Below are 23,784 nucleotides of genomic sequence, written 5' to 3'. Positions count from 1 at the left end.
AACAATTAAGATGCCTGGTTTTAGTATATATATGTATATGGAATTTTCATTGCTATTTAGGAAAATAATTACACCTATTGTAATAAAGAACAAAAAGGATTTTTTTAAAAATTTGACACTGAATCATTCTAATGTTCTACTATTATTTTCCTACTAGTCCTAGTTACTTGTTTGCTACATTAATATTGTATTGAAATAGAGTAAGTTTGGGGGGTTATATTTTTAGTATGAATTTTAAGTCTGTATGAGCAAAATATTTAGAACTGTGATGTTTTACTGTGTAAAAGAGTATAATTACAGATAATGGTTGATTAATAGGCACAAATAACTAAATAATCTCAAATAGTATACATACATACAATTACCCCGATTTAAGTTTAAATCAAAGGACACCAATTCTCAAATATAAAACTGTAGTATTTTTGTAAAAAAAAATTACTATTAAAGTAAATATTTACCTCCAAGAAAAGGTGTTTCATGGTGGGGAGGAGGGGTTCTGCCTTACATGATGTATCTCTGTACTATTTAATTTTTTTCAATGAGAATGTATTCTTTTATTACTTATCTAACTTCTTTAAAGTTTTAAATAAAGCAGTCATATAATTCCATTACAGGGAATTTAGGAAATAAAGAAAAATCTTTTCTAATCCTATCACTAATTCCCCCCAGCCCATCATTAATACTTATCATTAGCATTTTGGTCTTTTTTTTTTTATTTAAATATATGTTAACCATTCTCTTTATGATTTCAGGAAATTAAATGAAGTTAGCAGAGTAAATTAAATGCACATGCATTACCTGATGTTTTCCCATAATGTCTTTCCAACAATTTGATTAGACCAGACCCCCCAGCTCTTGGGTCAGTGAGAGTGTACATGTGTTGTCCATGCAACTTAAGAAAATCAGATTCAAACTGAAAACACCACAGCATTAAATATATATATATATATATATGTAAATAGAACTGAGCAGAGTCTTGTTTCTTAGTATGTCATTTATTCCACATATGTTGCATTATTTATAAATCAAGTTAAAGTAAAACCACCCTTGTAATTTCACATGCATCCTATGTCCTTGGTTCTACCTTCTCAGTGTTGCTTAACTTGGGCATAAAGGTGAACTTTTTAAATTTATGTTCCTAACGTGAACAGAAGAGGTTACTTTATACCTCCTCACACACATGCACCTGTCTTTTACAGAGATAAGGAGGATATTTGTTTAATTCTGAAAGATGAGCAATGACATAATTAAGTGCCTCTTCTGATGGATGACGCAGCCGTGGATTCTGCCTTCTTCTTACCCTGCCAATGGCTTCTCCCTGCAGCTGACTCTCAAATGTCTTAGTCTCTGACTGTTAATAATTAATGGGGACTGTTAGTGTGTGATGGGATGTGAAGCTGCCTTATTCACATGTATAACCACTTACACACTAAGCCCTTTTTTGATACGCCTTTCCAAAAATGCATAGCCAAAAAAAAAAACCAGTAATCTCCATTCAGACACAACAGTCTTGTATTGGTGTTTCAGGAAGGATGCAGATTGTGTGTGACACTTATGAAATCCACTTAACATGGCTTTTCAGAATGGTTGCCTTTGAAATAGTCATGGCTTAGAGTGAGCTGTAAAGACCCTGGATGGTATCAAGGGGCTTCACTGTAAGCAACTTGTCTTTCCCTTTTTCCAGAGCAGGATTTTTCTGGGTTGGTGGTGGAGCTCGTTCAGTATGCCATATGGCAGGCCTTCCATTTAGGGTATGTTATTCTGATTCACTTCTCCCAATATTTTGTTATGAAAAATTCCAAACATACAGTGAAACTGAAAGAACTGAACCATGTACATCCATATACCCACCACCTAGATTTTACCATTAACATTTTCTAAAATTGCTCTCATTTCTATCTGTTCTTCTATCCATCCATCAATCCATTATTTTTAATGCATTTCAAAGTAAATTGGAAATATCTGTACTTTTCACCCTCAAGTGCTTCAGTATTCATATTATTGACTATAGTTCAATATTATTTATAATTTTTTAGGTAAAGTTTATATAAAGTAAAATGCACATACCTTCATTAGACTATTTGATAAGTTTTGACAAATACCAACACCTGTGCACTAAAAACATCATCAAGATAAAGAACCATCACCCAAACAATTTCCTCATGCCCCTCCGCTGGTAAACTTCATGACTGTTCCCACCCTCAGGACCCACTGTTCTGATTTTTTTCCCACCACTGATTAGAATATAAATGGGATCATTTTGTGCAGTCATTCTTTCACTCGGCATTGTGTTTTGAGATTCCCATCAATCATTTCATGGATCAGTAATTTATTCCTTTTGATTGCTGAGTAGTTACTATACCACAGTAGTTATTTATTCATTCTCCTGTTGTTGGACACCTTTGCTATTTACAGTTTGGAAACACCATGAATAAAGTTGACATTCTTGGATATATTTTTTACACGTATTTTTCTTGGGTAAATACCTAAGAATAGAATAAGTGAGTCATAGGGTAGGTATATACTTAGCTTTGTAAGAAACCACCAGACTTGTTTCCAAAGTGGTTGTACCATTTTAGACACAAACAATAAGGTATGAATGTTCTTGTTGCTCCATATCCTCACCAAGTATTGTCAGTATTTTTAAATTTTAGTGATTTTGGTGGGAGTGTAGTGGTGTTTAACTTGCATTTTCCTAATGACTAATGATACTGAGCTTTTAGAATATCTTCTGCTGTTCAAATCTTTGTTCATTTTGTTTGTCCTTTATTATTGACTTATAGGAGTTCTTTCTTTTCTTTTTTTTTTTTTTTACATCTTTATTGGAGTATAATTGCTCCACAATGGTGTGCTAGTTTCTGCATTACAACAAAATGAATCAGCTATACATATACATATGCCCCCACATCTCTTCCCTCTTGCGTCTCCTTCCCTCCCACCCCCACAGGCGGTCACAAAGCACCGAGCCGATCTCCCTGTGCTATACGGCTGCTTCCCACTAGCTATCTATTTTACGTTTGGTAGTGGATATATGTCCATGCCACTCTCCACTCTCTCGCTTTGTCACAGATTACCCCTCACCTTCCCCATATCCCCAAGTCCACTCTCTAGTAGGTCTGTGTCTTTATTCCTGTCTTACCCCTAGGTTCTTCATGACATTTTTTTTTCTTAAATTCCATATATATGTGTTAGCATATGGTATTTGTCTTTCTCTTTCTGACTTATTTCACTCTGTATGACAGACTCTAGGTCCATCAACCTCACTACAAATAGCTCAATTTCGTTTCTTTTTATGGCTGAGTAATATTCCATTGTATATATGTGCCACATCTTCTTTATTCATTCATCCAATGATGGACACTTAGGTTGCTTCCATCTCCGGGCTATTGTAAATACAGCTGCAATGCACATTTTGGTGCATGACTCTTTTTGAATTATGGTTTTCTCAGGGGTATGCCCAGTAGTGGGATTGCTGGGTCGTATGGCAGTTCTATTTGTAGTTTTTTAAGGAACCTCCATACTGTTCTCCATAGTGGCTGTACCAATTCACATTCCCACCAGCAGTGCAAGAGTGTTCCCATTTCTCCACACCCTCTCCAGCATTTATTGTTTCTAGATTTTTTGATGATGGACATTCTGACTGGTTTGAGATGATATCTCATTGTAGTTTTTTTTTTTTTTTTTTTTTTTTTTTTTGCGGTATGCGGGCCTCTCACTGTTGTGGCCTCCCCCGTTGCAGAGCACAGGTTCCGGAGGCGCAGGCTCAGCGACCATGGCTCACTGGCCCAGCTGCTCCGCGGCATGTGGGATCCTCCCGGACCGGGGCACGAACCCGCGTCCCCTGCATCGGCAGGCGGACTCTCAACCACTGCGCCACCAGGGAAGCCCCCTCATTGTAGTTTTGATTTGCATTTCTCTAATGATTAATGATGCTGAGCACTCCTTCATGTGTTTGTTGGCAGTCTGTATATCTTCTTTGGAGAAATATCTATTTAGGTCTTCTGCCCATTTTTGGATTGGGTTGTTTGTTTTTTTGTTATTGAGCTGCTTATAAATTTTGGAGATTAATCCTTTGTCAGTTGCTTTATTTGCAAATATTTTCTCCGGTTCTGAGGGTTGTCTTTTTGTCTTGTTTATGGTTTCCTTTGCTGTGCAAAAGCTTTGAAGTTTCATTAGGTCCCATTTGTTTATTTTTGTTTTTATTTCCATTTCTCTAGGAGGTGGGTCAAAAAGGATCTTGCTGTGATTTATGTCATAGAGTGTTCTGCCTATGTTTTCCTCTAAGAGTTTGATAGTTTCTGGCCTTACATTTAGGTCTTTAATCCATTTTGAGCTTATTTTTATGTATGGTGTTAGGGAGCGATCTAATCTCATACTTTTACATGTACCTGTCCAGTTTTCCCAGCACCACTTATTGAAGAGGCTGTCCTTTCTCCACTGTACATTCCTGCCTTCTTTATCAAAGATAAGGTGACCATATGTGCGTGGGTTTATCTCTGGGCTTTCTATCCTGTTCCATTGATCTATCTTTCTGTTTTTGTGCCAGTACCATACTGTCTTGATTATTGTAGCTTTGTAGTATAGTCTGAAGTCAGGGAGCCTGATTCCTCCAGCTCCATTTTTCGTTCTCAAGATTGCTTTGGCTATTTGGGGTCTTTTGTGTTTCCATACAAATTGTGAAATGTTTTGTTCTAGTTCTGTGAAAAATGCCAGTGGTAGTTTGACAGGGATTGCACTGAATCTGTAGATTGCTTTGGGTAGTAGAGTCATTTGCACAATGTTGATTCTTCCAATCCAAGAACATGGTATATCTCTCCATCTATTTGTATCATCTTTAATTTCTTTCATCAGTGTCTTATAATTTTCTGCATACAGGTCTTTTGTCTCCTTAGGTAGGTTTATTCCTAGATATTTTATTCTTTTTGTTGCAATGTTAAATGGGAGTGTTTTCTTGATTTCACTTTCAGATTTTTCATCATTAGTGTATAGGAATGCCAGAGATTTCTGTGCATTAATTTTGTATCCTGCTACTTTACCAAATTCATTGATTAGCTCTAGTAGTTTTCTGGTAGCATCTTTAGGATTCTCTATGTATAGTATCATGTCATCTGCACACAGTGACAGCTTTACTTCTTCTTTTCCCATTCGGATTCCTTTTATTTCCTTTTCTTCTCTGTTGCGATGGCTAAACCTTCCAAAATTATGTTGAATAAGAGTGGTGAGAGTGGGCAACCTTGTCTTGTTCCTGATCTTAGTGGAAATGCTTTCAGTTTTTCACCATTGAGGACGATGTTGGCTGTGGGTTTGTCATATATGGCCTTTATTCTGTTGAGGAAAGTTCCCTCTATGCTTACTTTCTGCAGGGTTTTTATCATAAATGGGAGTTGAATTTTGTCGAAAGCTTTCTCTGCATCTATTGAGATGACCATATGGTTTTTCTCCTTCAATTTGTTAATATGGTGTCACGTTGATTGATTTGTGTATATTAAAGAATCCTTGCATACCTGAAATAAACCCCACTTGATCATGGTGTATGATCCTCTTAATGTGCTGTTGGATTCTGTTTCCTAGTATTTTGTTGAGGATTTTTGCATCTATGTTCATCAGTGATATTGGCCTATAGTTTTCTTTCTTTGTGACAACCTTGTCTGGTTTTGGTATCAGGGTGATGGTGGCCTCGTAGAATGAGTTTGGGAGTGTTCCTCCCTCTGCTATATTTTGAAAGAGTTTGAGAAGGATAGGTGTTAGCTCTTCTCTAAATGTTTGATAGAATTCATCTGTGAAGCCATCTGGTCCTGGGCTTTTCTTTGTTGGAAGATTTTTAATCACAGTTTCAATTTCAGTCCTTGTGATTGGTCTGCTCATATATTCTATTTCTTCCTGGTTCACTCTCAGCAGATTGTGCATTTGTAATAATTTGTCCATTTCTTCCAGGTTGTCCATTTTATTGGCATAGAGTTGCTTGCAGTAATCTCTCATTATCTTTTGTATTTCTGCAGTGTCAGTTGTTACTTCTCCTTTTTCGTTTCTAATTCTATTGAATTGAGTCTTCTCCCTTTTTTTCTTGATGAGTCTGGCTAATGGTTTATCAATTTTGTTTATCTTCTCAAAGAACCAGCTTTTAGTTTTTTTGATCTTTGCTATCGTTTCCTTCATTTCTTTTTCATTTATTTCTGATCTGATTTTTATGATTTCTTTCCTTCTGCTAACTTTGGGGTTTTTTGTTCTTCTTTCTCTAATTGCTTTAGGTGCCGGGTTAGGTTGTTTATTCAAGATGTTTCCTGTTTCTTAAGGTAGGATTGTATTGCTATAAACTTCCCTCTTAGGACTGCTTTTGCTGCAACCCATAGGTTTTGGGTCGTCGTGTCTCCATTGTCATTTGTTTGTAGGTATTTTTTTATTTCCTCTTTGATTTCTTCAGTGATCACTTCATTATTAAGTAGTGTATTGTTTAGCCTCCATGTGTTTGTACTTTTTACAGGTCTTTTCCTGTAATTAATATCTAGTCTCATAGCGTTGTGGTCGGAAAAGATAGTTGATACAATTTCAACTTTCTTAAATTTACCAAGGCTTGGTTTGTGACCCAAGTTATGATCTATCCTGGAGAATGTTCCATGAGCACTTGAGAAAAATGTGTATTCTGTTGTTTTTTGGATGGAATGTCCTATAAATATCAATTAAGTCCATCTCGTTTATTGTATCATTTAAAGCTTGTGTTTCCTTATTTATTTTCATTTTGGATGATGTGTCCATTGGTGAAAGTGGGGTGTTAAAGTCCTCTACTATGAATGTGTTACTGTCGATTTCCCCTTTTATGGCTGTTAGTATTTGCCTTATGTATTGAGGTGCTCCTATGTTGGGTGCATAAATATTTATAATTGTTATATCTTCTTCTTGGATCGATCCCTTGATCATTATGTAGTGTCCTTGTCTCTTGTAATAGTCTTTATTTTAAAGTCTATTTTTTCTGATATGAGAAATGCTACTCCAGCTTTCTTTTGGTTTCCATTTGCATGGTATATCTTTTTCCATCCCCTTACTTTCAGTCTGTATGTGTCTCTACGTCTGAAGTGGGTCTCTTGCAGACAGCATATATATGGGTCTTGTTTTTGTATCCATTCAGCCAAATCTGTGTCTTTTGGTGGGAGCATTTAGTCCATTTACATTTAAGGTAATTATCGATATGTATGTTCCTCTTCCCATTTTCTTAATTGTTTTGGGTTTGTTATTGTAGGTCTTTTCCTTCTCTTGTGTTTCTTGCCTAGAGAAGTTCCTTTAGCATTTGTTGTAAAGCTGGCTTGGTGGTGCTGGACTCTCTCAGCTTTTGCTTGTCTGTAAAGGTTTTAATTTCTCCATCAAATCTGAATGAGATCCTTGCTGGGTAGAGTAATCTTGATTGCAGGTTTTTCTCCTTCATCACTCTACATATGTCCGGCCAGTCCCTTCTGGCTTGCAGAGTTTCTGCTGAAAGATCAGCTGTTAACCTTATGGGGATTCCCTTGTGTGTTATTTGTTGTTTTTCCCTTGCTGCTTTTAATATGTTTTCTTTGTATTTAATTTTTGACAGTTTGATTAATATGTATCTTGGCATATTTCTCCTTGGATTTATCCTGTATGGGACTCTCTGTGCTTCCTGGACTTGATTAACTATTTCCTTTCCCATATTAGGGAAGTTTTCAACTATAATCTCTTCAAATATTTTCTCAGTCCCTTTCTTTTTCTCTTCTTCTTCTGGAACCCCTATAATTCGAATGTTGGTGCGTTTAATGTTGTCCCGGAGGTCTCTGAGACTGTCCTCAGTTCTTTTCATTCTTTTTTCTTTATTCTGCTCTGCAGTAGTTATTTCCACTATTTTATCTTCCAGGTCACTTATCCGTTCTTCTGCCTCAGTTATTCTGCTATTGATCCCATCTTGAGTATTTTTAATTTCATTTATTGTGTTGTTCATCATTGCTTGTTTCATCTTTAGTTCTTCTAGGTCCTTGTTAAATGTTTCTTGCATTTTGTCTCTTCTATTTCCAAGATTTTGGATCATCTTTACTATCATTATTCTGAATTCTTTTTCAGGTAGACTGCCTATTTCCTCTTCATTTGTTAGGTCTGCTGGGTTTTTATCTTGCTCCTTCATCTGCTGAGTGTTTTTCTGTCTTCTCATTTTGCTTATCTTACTGTGTTTGGGGTCTCCTTTTTGTAGGCTGAAGGTTCGTAGTTCCTGTTGTTTTTGGTGTCTGTCCGCAGTGGCTAAAGTTGGTTCAGTGGGTTGTGTAGGCTTCCTGGTGAGGGGACTAGTGCCTGTGTTCTGGTGGATGAGGCTGGATCTTGTCTTTCTGGTGGGCAGGTCCACGTCTGGTGGTGTGTTTTGGGGTGTCTGTGGACTTATTATGATTTTAGGCAGCCTCTCTGCTAATGGGTGGGGTTGTGTTCCTGTCTTGCTAGTTGTTTGGCATAGGGTGTCCCGCACTGTAGCTTGCTGGTCGTTGAGTGAAGCTGGGTGCTGGTGTTGAGATAGAGATCGCTGGGAGATTTTCGCCGTTTGATATTATGTGGAGCTGGGAGTTCTCTTGTGGACCAGTGTCCTGAAGTTGGCTCTCCCACCTCAGAGGCACAGCACTGACTCCTGGCTGCAGCATCAAGAGCCTTTCATCCACATGGCTGAGAATAAAAGGGAAAAAAAAGTAGAAAGAATGAAAGAAATAAAGAAAGAAAGAAAGAAGGAAGGAAGGAAGGAAGGAAGGAAGCAGTGAGGGAGGGAGGGAGGAAGGAAGGAAGGAAGGAAGGAGGAAAGGAAGGAAAGGAAGAATATAAAATAAAGTTATTAAAATAAAAAATAATTATTAAGAAAAAAAAATTTTTTAAAGAAATAAAAAAAAAATAAACAGACGGATAGAACCCTAGGACAAATGGTGGAAGCAAAGCTATACAGACAAAATCTCACACAGAAGCATACACATACACACTCACAAAAAGAGGAAAAGGGGAAAAAATAATAAATCTTGCTCTCAAAGTCCACCTCCTCAATTTGGGATGATTCGTTGTCTATTCAGGTATTCCACAGATGCAGGGTACATCAAGTTGATTGTGGATCTTTAATCCGCTGCTTCTGAGGCTGCTGGGCGAGATTTCCCTTTCTCTTCTTTGTTCTCACAGCTCCCGGGTCTCAGCTTTGGATTCGGCCCACCTCTGCAAGTAGGTCGCCGGAGGGCATCTGTTGTTCTTCGCTCAGATAGGACGGGGTTAAAGGAGCAGCTGCTTCGGGGACTCTGGCTCACTCAAGCCGGGGGGAGGGAGGGGCGCGGAGTGCGGGGCGAACCTGCGGCGGCAGAGGCCGGCGTGACGTTGCACCAGCCTGAGGCGCGCCGTGCATTCTCCCGGGGTAGTTGTCCCTGGATCCCAGGACCCTGGCCGTGGCAAGCTGCACAGGCTCCCTGGAAGGGGGTTGTGGATAGTGACCTGTGCTTGCACACAGGCTTCTTGGTGGCGGCAGCAGCAGCCTTAGTGTCTCATGCCCGTCTCTGGGGTCCGCGCTTTTAGCCGCGGCTTGCGCCCGTCTCTGGAGCTCCTTTAAAGCAGCGCTCTTAATCCCCTCTCCTCGCGCACCAGGAAACAAAGAGGGAAGAAAAAGTCTCTTGCCTCTTCTGCAGGTCCAGACTTTTCCCCAGACTCCCTCCCAGCTAGCCGTGGTGCACTAACCCCCTGCAGGCTGTGTTCACGCCGCCAACCCCAGTCCTCTCCCGGCACTCCGACCGAAGCCCGAGCCTCAGCTCCCAGCCCCAACCGCCCTGGCGGGTGAGCAGACAAGCCTCTCGGGCTGGTGAGTGCCGGTCAACACCGATCCTCTGTGCGGGAATCTCCCCACTTTGCCCTCCGCACCCCTGTTGCTGTGCTCTCCTTCGCGGCTCCGAAGCTTTCCCGCTCTGCCACCCGCAGTCTCCGCCCGCGAAGGGTCTTCCTAGTGTGAGGAAACCTTTCCTCCTTCACAGCTCCCTCACACTGGTGCAGGTCCCGTCCCTATCCTTTTGTCTCTGTTTACTCTTTTTTCTTTTGCCCTACCCAGGTACGTGGGGACTTTCTTGCCTTTTGGGAGGTCTGAGGTCTTCTGCCAGCGTTCAGTAGGTGTTCTGTAGGAGTTGTTCCACATGTAGACGTATTTCTGGTGTATCTGTGGGGAGGAAAGTGATCTCCGCGTCTTACTCTTCCGCCATCTTCCCCTAGGTATGATGATTTCACGTGGCTGTAGGTAAGAGGCCTCAGTTCCTTGCCACATGTATCTCTCCTTAGGGCTGCTTGAGTGTCCTCATGACATGGCAGCAGGCTTACCCCAGGATGAGTGATCCGGCCCGCCGTCCCCACGACTGTCGCGGCTTCGGGCACTGGGGCCCCTCCAGAGCTGGCAGCCTCAGTGAGGCCGCCCTCCCCTCGGGCTCTGGGGCAGTTCCGTGACAGCGGAGGGAAGAGACCCTGAGCCGGGAGTTCCAGCTCTGCCAGGAGTTCTTTCTATTTTCTGAATACCATTCCTTTTTTGGATATATGTTTTAGAAATATTTTCTTCCAGTATGTAACTTGCCTACTCATTTTCAAATAGTAAATAATTTTTAAATGGTAGATCAACCTTCTGATGAGCAGGAGTTTTAAGTTTTGTTAAAGTCTAATTTAAGAATTTTTTTCTTTTCATGGTTATTTCTGTGTCCCATCTAAGGAAGCTTTGCCTACTCTCAAGTCATAAAAATATTCTGTGATTTTTTTTTTTCCTAGAAGCGCTACAGTTTTAACTTTTATGTTTAAATCCATGATCCATCTCGAAGTAATTTTTGTGTGTGGTGAGAAGTAGGGGTCCGAGTCTCTTTTTATTCAATGGATGTGCAGTTGTTCCAGCACCACTTATTGAAAAGATTTTTGCATTTCTCATTGTGTTGGCCCCCTTTATCAAAAATTAATTGGGGGTACAAGTATGGGTCTATTTCTCAACTTTCTATTCTGTTCCACGGATCTATTACCACACTGCCTTGATTATTATAGTTTTATATAAGACTTGAAATCAGGTAGTATATGTCCTCCAACTCTTCTTTTTCAAGATTGCTTGGGATATTATAAGTCCTTTGAATTTTCATACAAATTTGAGGATCAGATTGTCAATTTTTACCCCCCAAAAAGCCTATTGGAATTATGGTAGGGATTACATTGAATCTATAGATAAAATTGGGGTGAATTGACATCTTAACAATATTGATTCTTCTAATCCATGAACATGAGATTTCTTTCCATTTATATAGGTCTTGTTTAATTTCTCTCAGCAGTGTTTTATAGCTTTCAGGGTATATAGATCTTGTCCATCTTTTTAAAAATTTATTTCTAAGCATGTAATTTTTATGCTATTGAAAATAAATATAAAAAAAATTTTTTCCAAATGTTAGCTGCTATAATGTGATTTGCTTTTGTGATGTCAGTGTTTGGAAGCCAACCTTCCTCAGCATTTACATTATTACATTTAAAAAACCCTGGTTTTTTATCCCTTCAAAGAGGTAGCAAAGAGATGGAGTGGGTTTAGCCCCAGCCTGAGAGCTCGTGAACCAAACTTCAGTCCCAGTTTACCTCTTACAAGCTGTGTGAACTTGGTCAAGAATGATAGAATTCTGTCCCTGTTTCTGCTGCCACTCAACACAATCAAAATTTAACTCCTCATTCATTGTAGTCGTTTCTGTAATATCTGTAGAGATAAAACTTTTAACTCTGGTTCACTAACACATTTGAAAATCTGGTAGAAGCCTTGAATTTTCTCCCCAGAGAAATGTATATACACACACACACACACACAGAATTCTGTGTGCAACTTTAGGATGTGCAGGAAGTCTCTGAAGCCTTTTGGGATCCACAGACCTCCTAATTATGAAGCGTTCTAGAGTGGGAGCTCTAAGGGCTGATTGCTTTCACTTCTGTGTCTTCAGACCCAGCACAGTATGGAATGAGGGCTACCATTCTAAGTCCCATGCCTTTGTGGAGTTTTCTAGGCAGAGAGGGTCTAGATTTCCACACCCACAGGATTTGACCTGCCTTTCTTCCTCCACTAGATACCATATTCCTCTGAGGGATATAGCAGTGGGACAGTTTGGCGGGCTACTAGCTCTCTCACCAAAGCCTTTGCTTCTCTGTTGCTATTGGTAAGGTCAGCCTGGCAGCCGCAGTTTCCTGCCAGGCAGCTCGCTCCAGGCCATCGTCTAGCTGCAGAATCTTCCCCGAGCTGTGTTCAGCTTCCCCATGCCTTCACAGATGGCCCCATGCAGGAAGGGCCTCCAGCAGGGTGCAGGTGCCAAAGTCTGCTGTACTTGGTGACACTGGCAGCATTTCAGGGCAACCCCTTTCTCTTGCTAAAGCCTCCAGATTTATGTCTTGGAGAGCATATCCCACTCTCTGATGATTCCCAAGAGCAGCGCTGGCAGTGGAGGTCATGCTATGTATGTGCTTTTGTCCACCCAGGTGCCGGGGACATGGGCAGCAAACTATCCATGCCAGGTGGCGACCCCACAGCACAGAGCCCCAGGACGGAAGGCATTCATGCCGCATACAAGCGAGGAGACGCCAGCAGAGCCCAGCACCTGCTCAGAGAAGCTTGTGATGAGAGCACGTCCCAGCTGGAAAAGGTAAGGTCAATGCCAGCCCCTCTGGCCAGAGCTGGGGACCCAGGTTGGGCGAGGGTTACCACTAAAGTTGTTTTCTTGTTATCATTATAATCATAATGAGGATTTCTATTGTGTTATGAATACCTTGTTTCTCATATAAACTTACGAGTGCCAGTCCTTTCGAGTGGACTTCTCAGCCTGTCATCACCTAAGCACACTGCTCCTGCCTTCCCAGGGGACAGGGAGGGGGTCACAGAAATATAAAGGACAAAATGGCAATCTGAAAGTTTAACTTTATTCTTTTACACTTTTTTCCACTATAAAAATAGTACATGCTCAAAAAAGAAAAATTTTTAAATATATAAAAGTAAAGAAAAAAAGAACAAAAAAGTAATCATATTCCTAATCCATCCAAACAATCCCACTTAGCATTTTTGGTATACTCTCTTCCAGGCTGCTGATCTGAACATTCATTTTGTCGTTGTTATTGTTTCTAATATAGATACAAGCCTATTTATGTATAGTTTTGCATACTGCTTTTTCTCACATAATATTATACGAACAATTTTCTGTATAAGTTCCTTATGAGCGTCACCTTCAATGGCTACATGACATTCCATCTAGTAGAGACAGTGTCACTTACCTGGCTGTTCCTTTTGGTTAGATATTTGTATTGTTTCTAATTTTTTACTACTGTAAATCATGCTGTATTGAATGTTTGTTGCCTAATCCTTTTCTTATTGTCAATATATTTTCTCAGCCTAGGTTAACAGGAATTGAGAATGTGGGTATGAGCAATTTTTAAATTTTGAAACACATGCCAAACTTTTCCAAAAAGCTTGTAGAGATCAACCATCTTGCCCACCTACAGCTTGAGAAGACCATTGCCACATTCTGGTCCTTGTGGGAAATTCTTATTGGCTGTTAACCATGGAAGCACTTTACTGATGCAATACTTTGATTAGCACAAGTTTAATGTCTCCATATAATTAATAGTTGGAAATAACTCAATTACTAAACCTGTTCTCAAAATTGTAAGAGAATTTTTTTGGGGGAATTGGCAAGTACATGTGCTTGAGAATTATTGAGGGGAGGGCATTTTTGATTCCTCCTATTATGAATTCACAGCATATATGGCCAAAGGCCTCTCTTCTTATGGGGAGAACTGGGATGCACACATGAGCAGGTCAGACTTTTTGGCCCCTTGGGTTGACACTGGGTGGCTTCCCACAAGGAAGGCTGTTCAGCAGACAGCCTGGAGTCTGTGCCTCCCTCCGCCCATGTCAGTAGTCTGCCCTGGTTGTGATATCACGCCCATGCATTCATGGGTTGGCCCACTCACAAATTCGTTAGCATGGCTGCCCTCTGTGAGCTGGGTTCCTTATACCCACTTCCCTCAATGCCTTCCATGAAGGAGATTAAGGGGAGTTGTAATGATCCCCATTTTATTATGAAGGAACTGGAGTACAGTGCTGTCAAGGCACTTGTCCAAAGACACATAGGTGGTAAGTGGCAGAGCCAGGATTCAACGTGGCATGTCCATTTGGCACCTACGTCAGTGTCCTGTGCCTGACTCTTCAGTGGAGAACCAGCATGACACTGGACCGAGGAACCCACAGTCTAGCAGAGGAGCCAGAGACATGGGGGTGGGTACACACAAATACAAGATGGCTTTTGGGGGACAATGGAATAGTCTAGCTCTTGCTGGTGGTGATTGTGATTGAGTTATATCTAGTCAAAATTCATCAAAGTGCAGTAAAAAGGGTGAATTTACTATGCATAAATTATATCTTAAGAAACCTGACTTTAAAGCAATACAGGAGAGCATGTGTTCAGGCTCAAATGACCTGTGTGGCAAGATGAATAAGTGTCCATTCAAGGTACCGCAGCCTCGGTGAGAGAGCCGAAAAAGCTTTAGCTATGCACAGATGGTGACAGAGGCCTCCCAGTGCAAGGGACGCTGTGAGCAAGGAGATGGGGCATGTGCTGACCTTTGACTGAGAAAAAGACCAGGCTTCCTGTGAGAAGAGGGCTCTCAGAGGCACAAACCTAAGGCAAAGGACAGCAGCCCTGGCTTGCACATTCAAATAACATGAAGAATTTTGATACCTGCCTGAGATATCTTTCATGATGCTGTTCCAAAGAAATAGAATACGAGACATTTATAAGATCAAACTTTCTAATAGTCACATTAAAAAAGTAAACAGAAACAGGTAGAATTTTAATAATCTATTTTATTTAACCAGCATATATTAAAGATCATCATTTCAACATGTAATCAGTATAAAAATTGACAAGATAGTTTACCCTTTTCGTACTAGGTCTTTGAAATCCCATGTGATTTTACACGTTCAGCACATGTCACTTTGTATGAGCCACATTTCAAGCCTCATCAGCCACATGTGGCTGGTGCTGCTGTCCTGGGCAGCACAGCTCCAATCTTGCCCATGGACTTCGTGAAGCATTTAGAGTCAATTTTCTTGGCAGTTCCCAACAGCACTCGTCTTGCTGACATCTTGGCCCTGTTCTGTTTTGACCAGGGCCAGCTCCTGAGCATCTCTGCGGCCTATGGGGATCTGGAGACCGTCCGGTATCTTCTCACTGAGAGACTGGTGGAGCTGCCGACGGAGCCCACCGACGACAACCCAGCCGTGGTGGCAGCACAGTTTGGGCACACTGATGTCGTGCAGGAATTACTCGAGTCTTTGCCAGGTAAATCCCAGAGCATGAGCTCTTCACCACCTCTCAGGGACCCTCTTTTCTTAGGAACCAGGCAGGTATTTGGGGGGGCTGCACTTCAAAATGTTTATGTCTTCACACTGTTTACCAGTCATGAGATCCAGAAATCTGGGAGTATTCTTTAAAACAGTTTTAGGTTCACAGAAGAACTGATAAACAAGTACCGAGTATTCTCATATACCATCTCCCACAGTTTCCCTATTATTTGCGTTTTGTGTGAGTTGTTAAAATTGATGAACCAATATTGACACGTTATTACTAATTGAAGCCCATAATTGACATTAGGGTTGTATATCTCTGGCTTTTGACAAATGTGTAATGACATATTTCCACCATTACTGCATCATACAGAATTGTTTCACTGCCCTAATAATCGTCTGTGTTCCACCTATTTATCCCTCTCTCTCCCAACCCCTGGCAGCCACTGATCTCTTTACTGTCTCCATAGTTTTGCCTTTTCCAGAATGACATATAGTTGGATTCATACAGTACATAGCCTTTTCAGATTGACTACTTCCACTTAGCAATTTGCATTCAAGTTTCCTCCATGTCTTTTCATGGCTTGAGAGCTCATATATATATATTTTTATTACTGAATAACATTACATTGTCTGGATGTACCATGCTATGTTGCTTTTTTAAATAACAAGTTAATTTTTTCTCTGGTGGACTCAAGGTGTCCTGATCTCCTTTGATTTCATATGATGGCCTTGGATCTGTGACACTGTTTAAGTCCAGGCATCACTACAGCTATAGGCTGAGGCATTGCCTTAGAGTGGTCTTGGGAGTTAGGATTTTGTGAGGGAGTGGGGCCAGCTCCATGGGTATGTGACAGTGCAGTCACACAGAGCCCTGCACTTAGAAGGGCCCCACACTTAGTTTAACACTCTGCAGTTGCACCCTTGAAATTTTTTTTTAAAGATTTTTTTTTGATGTGGACCATTTTTAAAGTCTTTATTGAATTTGTTACAATGTTGCTTCTGTTTTATATTTTGGTTTTTTGGCTACGAGACATGTGGCATCTTAGCTCCCCAACCAGGGATCAAACCCACACCCTCTGCATTGGAAGGCAAAGTCTTAACCACTGGACTGCCAGGGAAGTCCCAGCCCTCTTGAAATTTTTAATAATTTTTAAACAAGGGACCCCATTTTTTTGTTTTTTCTGGCTGCGTTGGGTCTTTGTTGCTGCTCACAGGCTTTCTCTAGTTGTGGCGAGCGGGGGCTATTCTTCATTGTGGTGCACGGGCTTTTCATTGCAGTGGCTTCTCTTGTTGCAGTGCATGGCTCTAGGCACGTGGGTTTCTGTAGTTGCAGCACGCGGGCTCAGTAGTTGCGGCACGCGGGCCCTAGAGCCCATGGGCTTCAGTAGTTGCGGCATGTGGGCTCTGTAGTTGCGGCGCGTGGGCTCTAGGGCGTGTGGGCTTCAGTAATTGTGGCATTCAGGCTCAGTAGTTGTGGCTCGCAGGCTCTAGAGCACAGGCTCAGTAGTTGTGGCACATGGGCTTAGTTGCTCCACGGCATGTGGGATCTTCCAGGACCAAGGATCGGACCCATGTCCCCTGCATTGGCAGGTGGATTCTTAACCACTGCACCACCAGGGAAGTCCAAGGGATCCCATTTTTAAATTTTTCGTGGGACCGCACAATTATGCAGTACTACTGTTAGAGGGTGTCCAGCTATGTGCTTTGAGGTAGATTTGTGCTCAGATTTGGTTCCAAGCTGGCATGCCTCTCCTGTGGCTGGAAGGAGAATGAGTTTATGAACAGAAATCAGGGCACTGTTTGTTAGGGCCCATAGATGCTGTTTGAGTCGAGCAAGGTATAGGAGGGCAGGAAGGAGCCCCCAAGGAGCCAAAGCTGATTCCCTCTCCTCGGAGATCTCCAAGAGTAGCTCTGTTCTAGTCCCAAAGAGTCTATGCCAGCTGACTCACTCATCTCATTGGACAGCTTACGTTTATTGAGCATTTTCCAAGTACTGGCCACACTGAAGAACTTGATAGACACAGAGCCTTTCTAAAAAGGTGATCCCAGCCCTTTAGTAGGTCCTGGTCAAGCAGAGGAAATTGAGGCAGAAAGGTGTAACCATGCGAAGGTTGAAATATTTACACAGTGGTCTGCAAGCACACATCAGGGAATGGTCTTGTCTGGGTGCAGGCTGGAGTCTTCAGAGGGAACTGACATCTGAGCCAGGCTTTGCAGGCTAAGTAGGAGTTTACTTGGCAGACAAGCAAGGGAAGAGCCTGGTTTGCCTGCTTTTGCAGAGCAGGGAGCTTGGGTGGACCTGAGCATGGTTCTCAGCTGCTCGCAGGGGTGTCCTGTCTTTAACTCAACTCAGGACAGAGCTGCTGAGGACTGAAGGAGTCCAGTGCGTTGTGCTGGGCCCTGTGGGGCGTGCAGAGGTGGGCAAAACAGTTTGTGTTCTCTGGGAATTCCCAGCCTGTAGGGAAGGTAGCCACTGTCGAGAGTAAGGTAAGACAAGAGACAGCTAGAGAATGAAGGCAGGGTTCAAGAAGAGGATGGATGAGAGGTCCATGGGGTGTGGGTACATCGTTATGTAATTATGAACATCATTTGAAGGACATCATTAATGTAATTCCTGGTCTTGTAGCTGAGCACGGCTGAAGAGAAGGAGGAGGTGGAAAGATGGGCTCTATGAGTGTTGCTGGATTTGGACCTTATAGAATACATGTAGGGGTTTGTACGGTTAAGAGAGCACCCTTTGGTTTTAGATAAAGCAGAACTTAAGGCTTGACTTTACCATTTACCAACTCTGGGACCCTCAGCAAGTTCCCAAGTCTCCCTGAGCTCCGGTTTCCTCATATTAAAATTATGACTGTGAAATACAGGGCTTGCCTCCTAAAAATGACACATTTACATCCTCAACAGAAGTTAGCAGCATGATGACTGCACTTCTCATAGCCAGATATCTGGTAGTAATGGAGAGGGGTAATTTGTTTTCTGTTCATATACCTCCTCCTTTGAATTGTTCATTTTAGTTATCAGTTGAGGGCAAAGAAGGGACATTTATTTAACACCTGCTACAGCCCAGGCATAATGCCAGGTACCTTATGTGGTGGGTTTTAATTCTTGCCTTCTCTGCCTCACCCCTATTTCCTGGTCAGTTTCCTATCACAGAGGGAGGTTCACTCTCCCCAGGCTTCAGAGCACTTTGATTCCTGAGGACTTTTCCGCCTCTGGAAGTGAGACAGTGTTATGATGCAATTGGGAAGTGTCCGTGTGGAGGATGAGATCGTTTTTCCATGGCAGCTAGATCCAAAAGTCATTGCACTACTTTGAACTTGAAGATATTGTAACATTTCAGCCCACGCTCTCTCTGTTCATTCAGTGTGTTAAGTGTTATTTTATCCCGGAATTAAGTAGGCAGTTCTTTCAGGGAGTAATTCTCTAAGTTTTAGGCTGATCTATTTTTTTCATCAAAGTATTTTTTTAACTTATGAAAGTAATATATGTATATTACAGTAATTTGGAAATGCAGAAAAGTATTACTTTAAGAACATAATGACATATCATAATGAATTATGTCAGGCACTTGACAGAGGTTATGACAATTTATTGAGGCAGGCACTTGACACACACTATGTCATGTAATCCTCACATTAAACTTGGGAGGTGGGGTGTTATTATTCCCATTTTACTGATGGGTAGACTGAGTCACAAAGAGGGTAAGAAATTTCCCCAAGATGACACAGCTGAAATATTTTTTTTAATCTTTATTTTTGAGGTCAGATAAATTCACTATGTTTTTTTAAAAATATTTATTTGGTGGCACCAGGTCTTAGTTGTGGCAAGCGGGCTCCTTAGTTGTGGCATGCAAACTCTTAGCTGCAGCACACATGTGGCATCTAGTTCCCTGACCAGAGCTCGAACCCAGGCCCTCTGCATTGGGAGTGCAGAATCTTATCCACTGTGCCACCGGGGTCCCACACAGCTGAAATATTTCAATCCTGAACTGCCTATCTCCAAAACCCATATCCCTGTGTGTAATGCTGCTCTAGGGATGAGGTCAGGGCTGGGGGTGAGGAAGAGAGTAAGGGGATGCTCACAATCCCACTACCCAGAGATAACTCTGCAGCACTGAAGGTAGTTCTTTCTAGTCTTATTTCCATTGTTAAGATCACACTGTTTTGAATGCTGCTTTTGAATGCTGCTTTTCCTCAGTTGGTGTTATTCGATGAGCAGGTGGGTTTATAATGATGTGGGGAAATGTCATATGCAATTCAGAGGGACTTCCATAGACACTGTCAACTGGACGGAAGCAAATTTCAGCTGGAAATAGGGCCGTGATCAAAGGGGATTTCAGAGCAGGAACAACCAGTCCCTTCAGCCACCCTCTCCCTTTGTCCTGTCATCCCTGCCAGGTCCCTGCAGCCCCCAGCGATTACTGAACTGGATGCTGGCCTTGGCCTGCCAGCGGGGGCACCTGGCAGTGGTGAAGCTCCTGGTCCTGACGCATGGGGCCGACCCAGAGAGCTATGCAGTCAGGAAGAATGAGTTCCCTGTCATCGTGCGCCTGCCACTCTACGCGGCCATCAAGTCAGGTGGGTCCCCAGTCAGTACGCCCATGAAAGCCATCACCCTGTCAAGATGTGGGCCCATCCTTCACACTCAACTTCTGCTCTCCAATGGCCTTTGTGGAGGTTTTTGCAACTCTATTCTTTGCTTCTTCAAAAGGTCTGCCTCTTTCCTCCTTCCCCCTACTCAACTCCTGCAAGGGGATTTCAGTGACAGGGGCCAACCGTGGCAAATGGGACCATATTAGGAGGCACTTCAAAGGGCAAAGCCCCACAAAAGTTCTGTCACTAACAGGAACCTTCCGGCGTCAAGGGAGGTAATAGAGAAGTTCAACAGCACCAGTGCCCTTTTCATTTTTATTTCACATGTGAGTGTCTGCCCTTTTAGACAACTGTGACACACCTTGCATCCAAATGCCCTTAGCTCTCCACTTTCTGTCCTTTAGGGAATGAAGACATTGCCATATTCCTGCTTCGGCATGGGGCCTTTTTCTGTTCCTACATCTTACTGGACAGTCCTGACCCCAGCAAATATCTCCTCAGGAAGTATTTCGTCGAAGCAAGTGCCTTGCCTAGCAGTTGTCCGGGAAAAATGGTGAGTAGTCACTGTGGATGAAAAGAAGAGGTGGTGTATATATACAGTGGAATATTTTTCAGCCATGAGAAAGAAGTACATCCTTCGATTTGCAACAACATGGATGGACTTTGAGGACATTATGCTGAGAGAAAGAAGTCAGACAGAGAAAGACAAATACTGTATGTTTTCACTTACATGTGGAATCTAAAAAAGGCAAACCATAGAAACAGAGTAGATGGTTTGCCAGCGCCTGGGGGGTGGGGCAAATGGGGAGATGTTGGTCATATAGCCGAAGTGTTGGTCACTTCAGCTAGAAGTTCCAGAGATCTAATGTGCAGCACTGATTACAGCTAATAGCACTGTATTATATACGTGAAAGTTTCCAAGAGAATAAAGCTTAAATGTTCTCACCACAAAAATGAAATAGTAATTAGGTGACATAGTACAGGTGTTAGCTAAGGCTACAGGCGGTAATCATTCTGCAGTATATAAATGTATCAAATCAACAGGTCATACATCTTAGCTTATACAATGTCGTATGTCAATTATTGCTCAATAAAACTGGGAAAAAAACACATACAGGAATTAGTTCTAGTTAGTTTACCATTTTAATAACAAAAATAATATTGCATTGTTTACATTATCTTCAACTTGACTTTTTAAATTTAGCACTCTATTACCGACTCCCGCTTTTGATCAGTCAATGTGGCTACATCTCATTCTTTTAAATACATGCCTTAAATCTAGAGTGAATGTAGCTTAGTTGACTCAGCCCTTTTCCTGTTGGTGGACATCTGGATTATTTCTGGTTTCACACTTTCACCAGCTTTACATGGGGATATCTATCCCCATACTTTGTCCAGCACTAGATGTCCAGGAGCCTTTTAATTTTCATCACTCTGATGGGTAAAAATGGAATCTCCATGTTTTAATGCCCACATTTCTATTCTTAATAATATTGAGCATCTTTTCATATCATCATCAATTATTTGCATTTCCCTTTATGTGAGTTGCCTGTTACAGTTTGTTGATTATTTTTCTCAAGGATTACTCACCTTTTCCTTCTCATTTTGGAGAGTCTTTTTGTATGTTAGAGATTTTAAGCCTTTGTTTATCATACATGTTGCCAATATTTTTCCCAATCCATTATTTGTCTTCTGTCTGTTATCTTTTGAGATAACAAAGATATAAGAATATATAATCAAATATGTTTGTTTTTTCCTTTATGGCATTTGGGTTATATAAGAAAGTCATTTCACCCTCGATTTTATATAAATATTCTCCTAGAGTCTTTTATACTATTTTTACTCTTTTATTTTTTATATTTTAAGCTTTAATTTTTCTTGTATTTATTTGTATATGTGGTTTGAGGGAGGGAATCTAGGATTCCTCTCTTCTAGGTGGATGATCAGTTATTCCAGCACAATTTTTAAAATAAGCTTTAATTTTCCCTCTGAATTGAAATGTCACTAATGCCATTTCCCCCAGTATATGCCTGTATACATTTTGGGATTCTCTGCACTGGTCCACTGGCCTATTAATCTGTTTCTGTTCAAATGCTATACTGTGTTGATTATAGGCATTTCATTTAAACCTTACAACCTGCTAATGCAAGTTTTCTACTCCTTATTTGCTTTTTTCAAAAATATCTTGACTGTTATCAGACATTCGTTTTTCCATTTTGTGCATTTCCCATGGTGACTCCCATGGCAATTTGTGCTGCGTTTATGTTCTTTGATGGGATTTTATAGTTTTCCTCATAAAGATTTCCTGAACCTATTTTGTTCATTTATTATTGTTTTTGCCACTGTTTGAATGGAATATATATAATTCTTATCCATTTCCAGCCTAATGTTGCTGGTATGAAGGAAAGCTCCTCTGTTTATTTATTTGTTTTACCCAGTCCCCTTACCAACTTGTCTTACTAATTCTAGTTTTTAGAGGAGTTCCTTGAAACTTTTAGGTATATTATCAAGTCATCTGCAAATTTAAAGCAGGTTTGTCTTGTCTTTTCTAATATTTATTTAACTTACTTTATTTCATGGCTTACTGATTATCAGCAGAAATGTCAAAAGTTGAATCATCTGAAAAGAGCAGATGTATCTCTCTTCCTGTTTTTAAATGTCTTGGCATCAGCAGTTTATGGTCATTTACTGTAGATTTTTGGTAAATAGACTTGTTATATTTAGGTAGTTTCCATGTATTCCTTTTTGCTTAGGATTTTTATTAGGAAATGTTGCTGAATTTTGTTGGATCTCTTTTTAGCAGCTATGGATATATTCACAGAGCTTTTCTACTTTAATTTGTTTATGTAATGAATGATGATGATAGATATTGACCCAATATTGAAATCTTGTAATAATGCTAATTGGTGTTTTTATGGCTGGATTTGACCTATTGATATTTTATTTACAGTTTTTGCATCTGTATTTATAGGTGAATTGATCTATAATTTTCTATTTTTATTATCTTTATGAGATTTTGGTATAAGACTATGTTAGCTTTACAGAATGACTTAGGGAACTTCCCATTTTATTACAATCTGGGGAAGTTTCATAGGAATTATTTATTGTTAAAGATTGATTAGATAAAGCAGGTCTTTGTTTTGGGACTTCTTTTGAAGTCATTGATCAGTTCAGGTTGTCTGCTTTTGCTTATGTGCAGTTCAGGAGGTTATATTTTGGTAGAAAATCATCCATTTCCTTTAGATTTTTTAATTTGCCATCATAGTGTGTTACATTTACCTTTTTTGGTAATTCTTTTCTTCTATATTAGTAGTTATTATATTCCCATTTATGCTGTTGATTTATGATGTTGAACAGTTTTACTTTTTCTCTTTTGAATTTAATCAGACCAGCCAGGGATTTATATATTCTAGTGGTCCTACCAAGGACCTAGATTTTCTTTATTTTTTTACGATTTATTTTGTTTGTTCCTTCATTCATTTTGGCTTTTATCTGTACTGAAACCTTCTTGATATCTTCTCTGAGTGTTTGGTTGATGGTGTTGTGGTCAAGGTGAGGCTCTGGCAGGAGACTTCCTGGCTCTAATCTGGGCTCCAGGCTTCACTGCTCTAGGACCTCCATCTGGTTACTTACATCTCTGGGGCTTGGTTTCCTCATCTACTGATTTTTATCTAGTTCTTCATATAATTCTAGAAGTTTTTGCTTCATACACCTGGTTTATGGCTTTATGACCCATTTTAACATATTTCATTATATCAAATATCTGCCTTAATCCTGTCGATGCTTCTATCCTTAAAATTGGGTTTGTCTGCTCTTCACATGGCCACACTGCTCTTTTTTCTTTGCATCAACCTTGTT

The 23,784-nt window shown here is 40.8% G+C and overlaps 1 protein-coding gene across 1 annotated transcript in view; it reads left to right on the top strand.

Moving 5' to 3' along the window:
- The window catches only part of LRRK1 (leucine rich repeat kinase 1), a 118,162-nt gene that overhangs the window by 29,951 nt on the left and 64,427 nt on the right, over window positions 1–23,784 (top strand). Inside the window, exons 2-5 of the mRNA XM_082649578.1 lie at window positions 12,472–12,635; window positions 15,155–15,326; window positions 19,732–19,911; window positions 20,331–20,479. Coding sequence (XP_082505704.1) covers window positions 12,472–12,635; window positions 15,155–15,326; window positions 19,732–19,911; window positions 20,331–20,479 — 665 coding nt within the window. The remainder of the gene's footprint in view (window positions 1–12,471; window positions 12,636–15,154; window positions 15,327–19,731; window positions 19,912–20,330; window positions 20,480–23,784) is intronic.

The sequence above is a fragment of the Grampus griseus genome (genome assembly GCF_964374135.1).
Source record: "Grampus griseus genome assembly, chromosome: 2".
In the NCBI taxonomy this organism is placed as follows: domain Eukaryota; kingdom Metazoa; phylum Chordata; class Mammalia; order Artiodactyla; family Delphinidae; genus Grampus; species Grampus griseus.
This window is presented reverse-complemented; position numbering and strand designations above follow the sequence as displayed.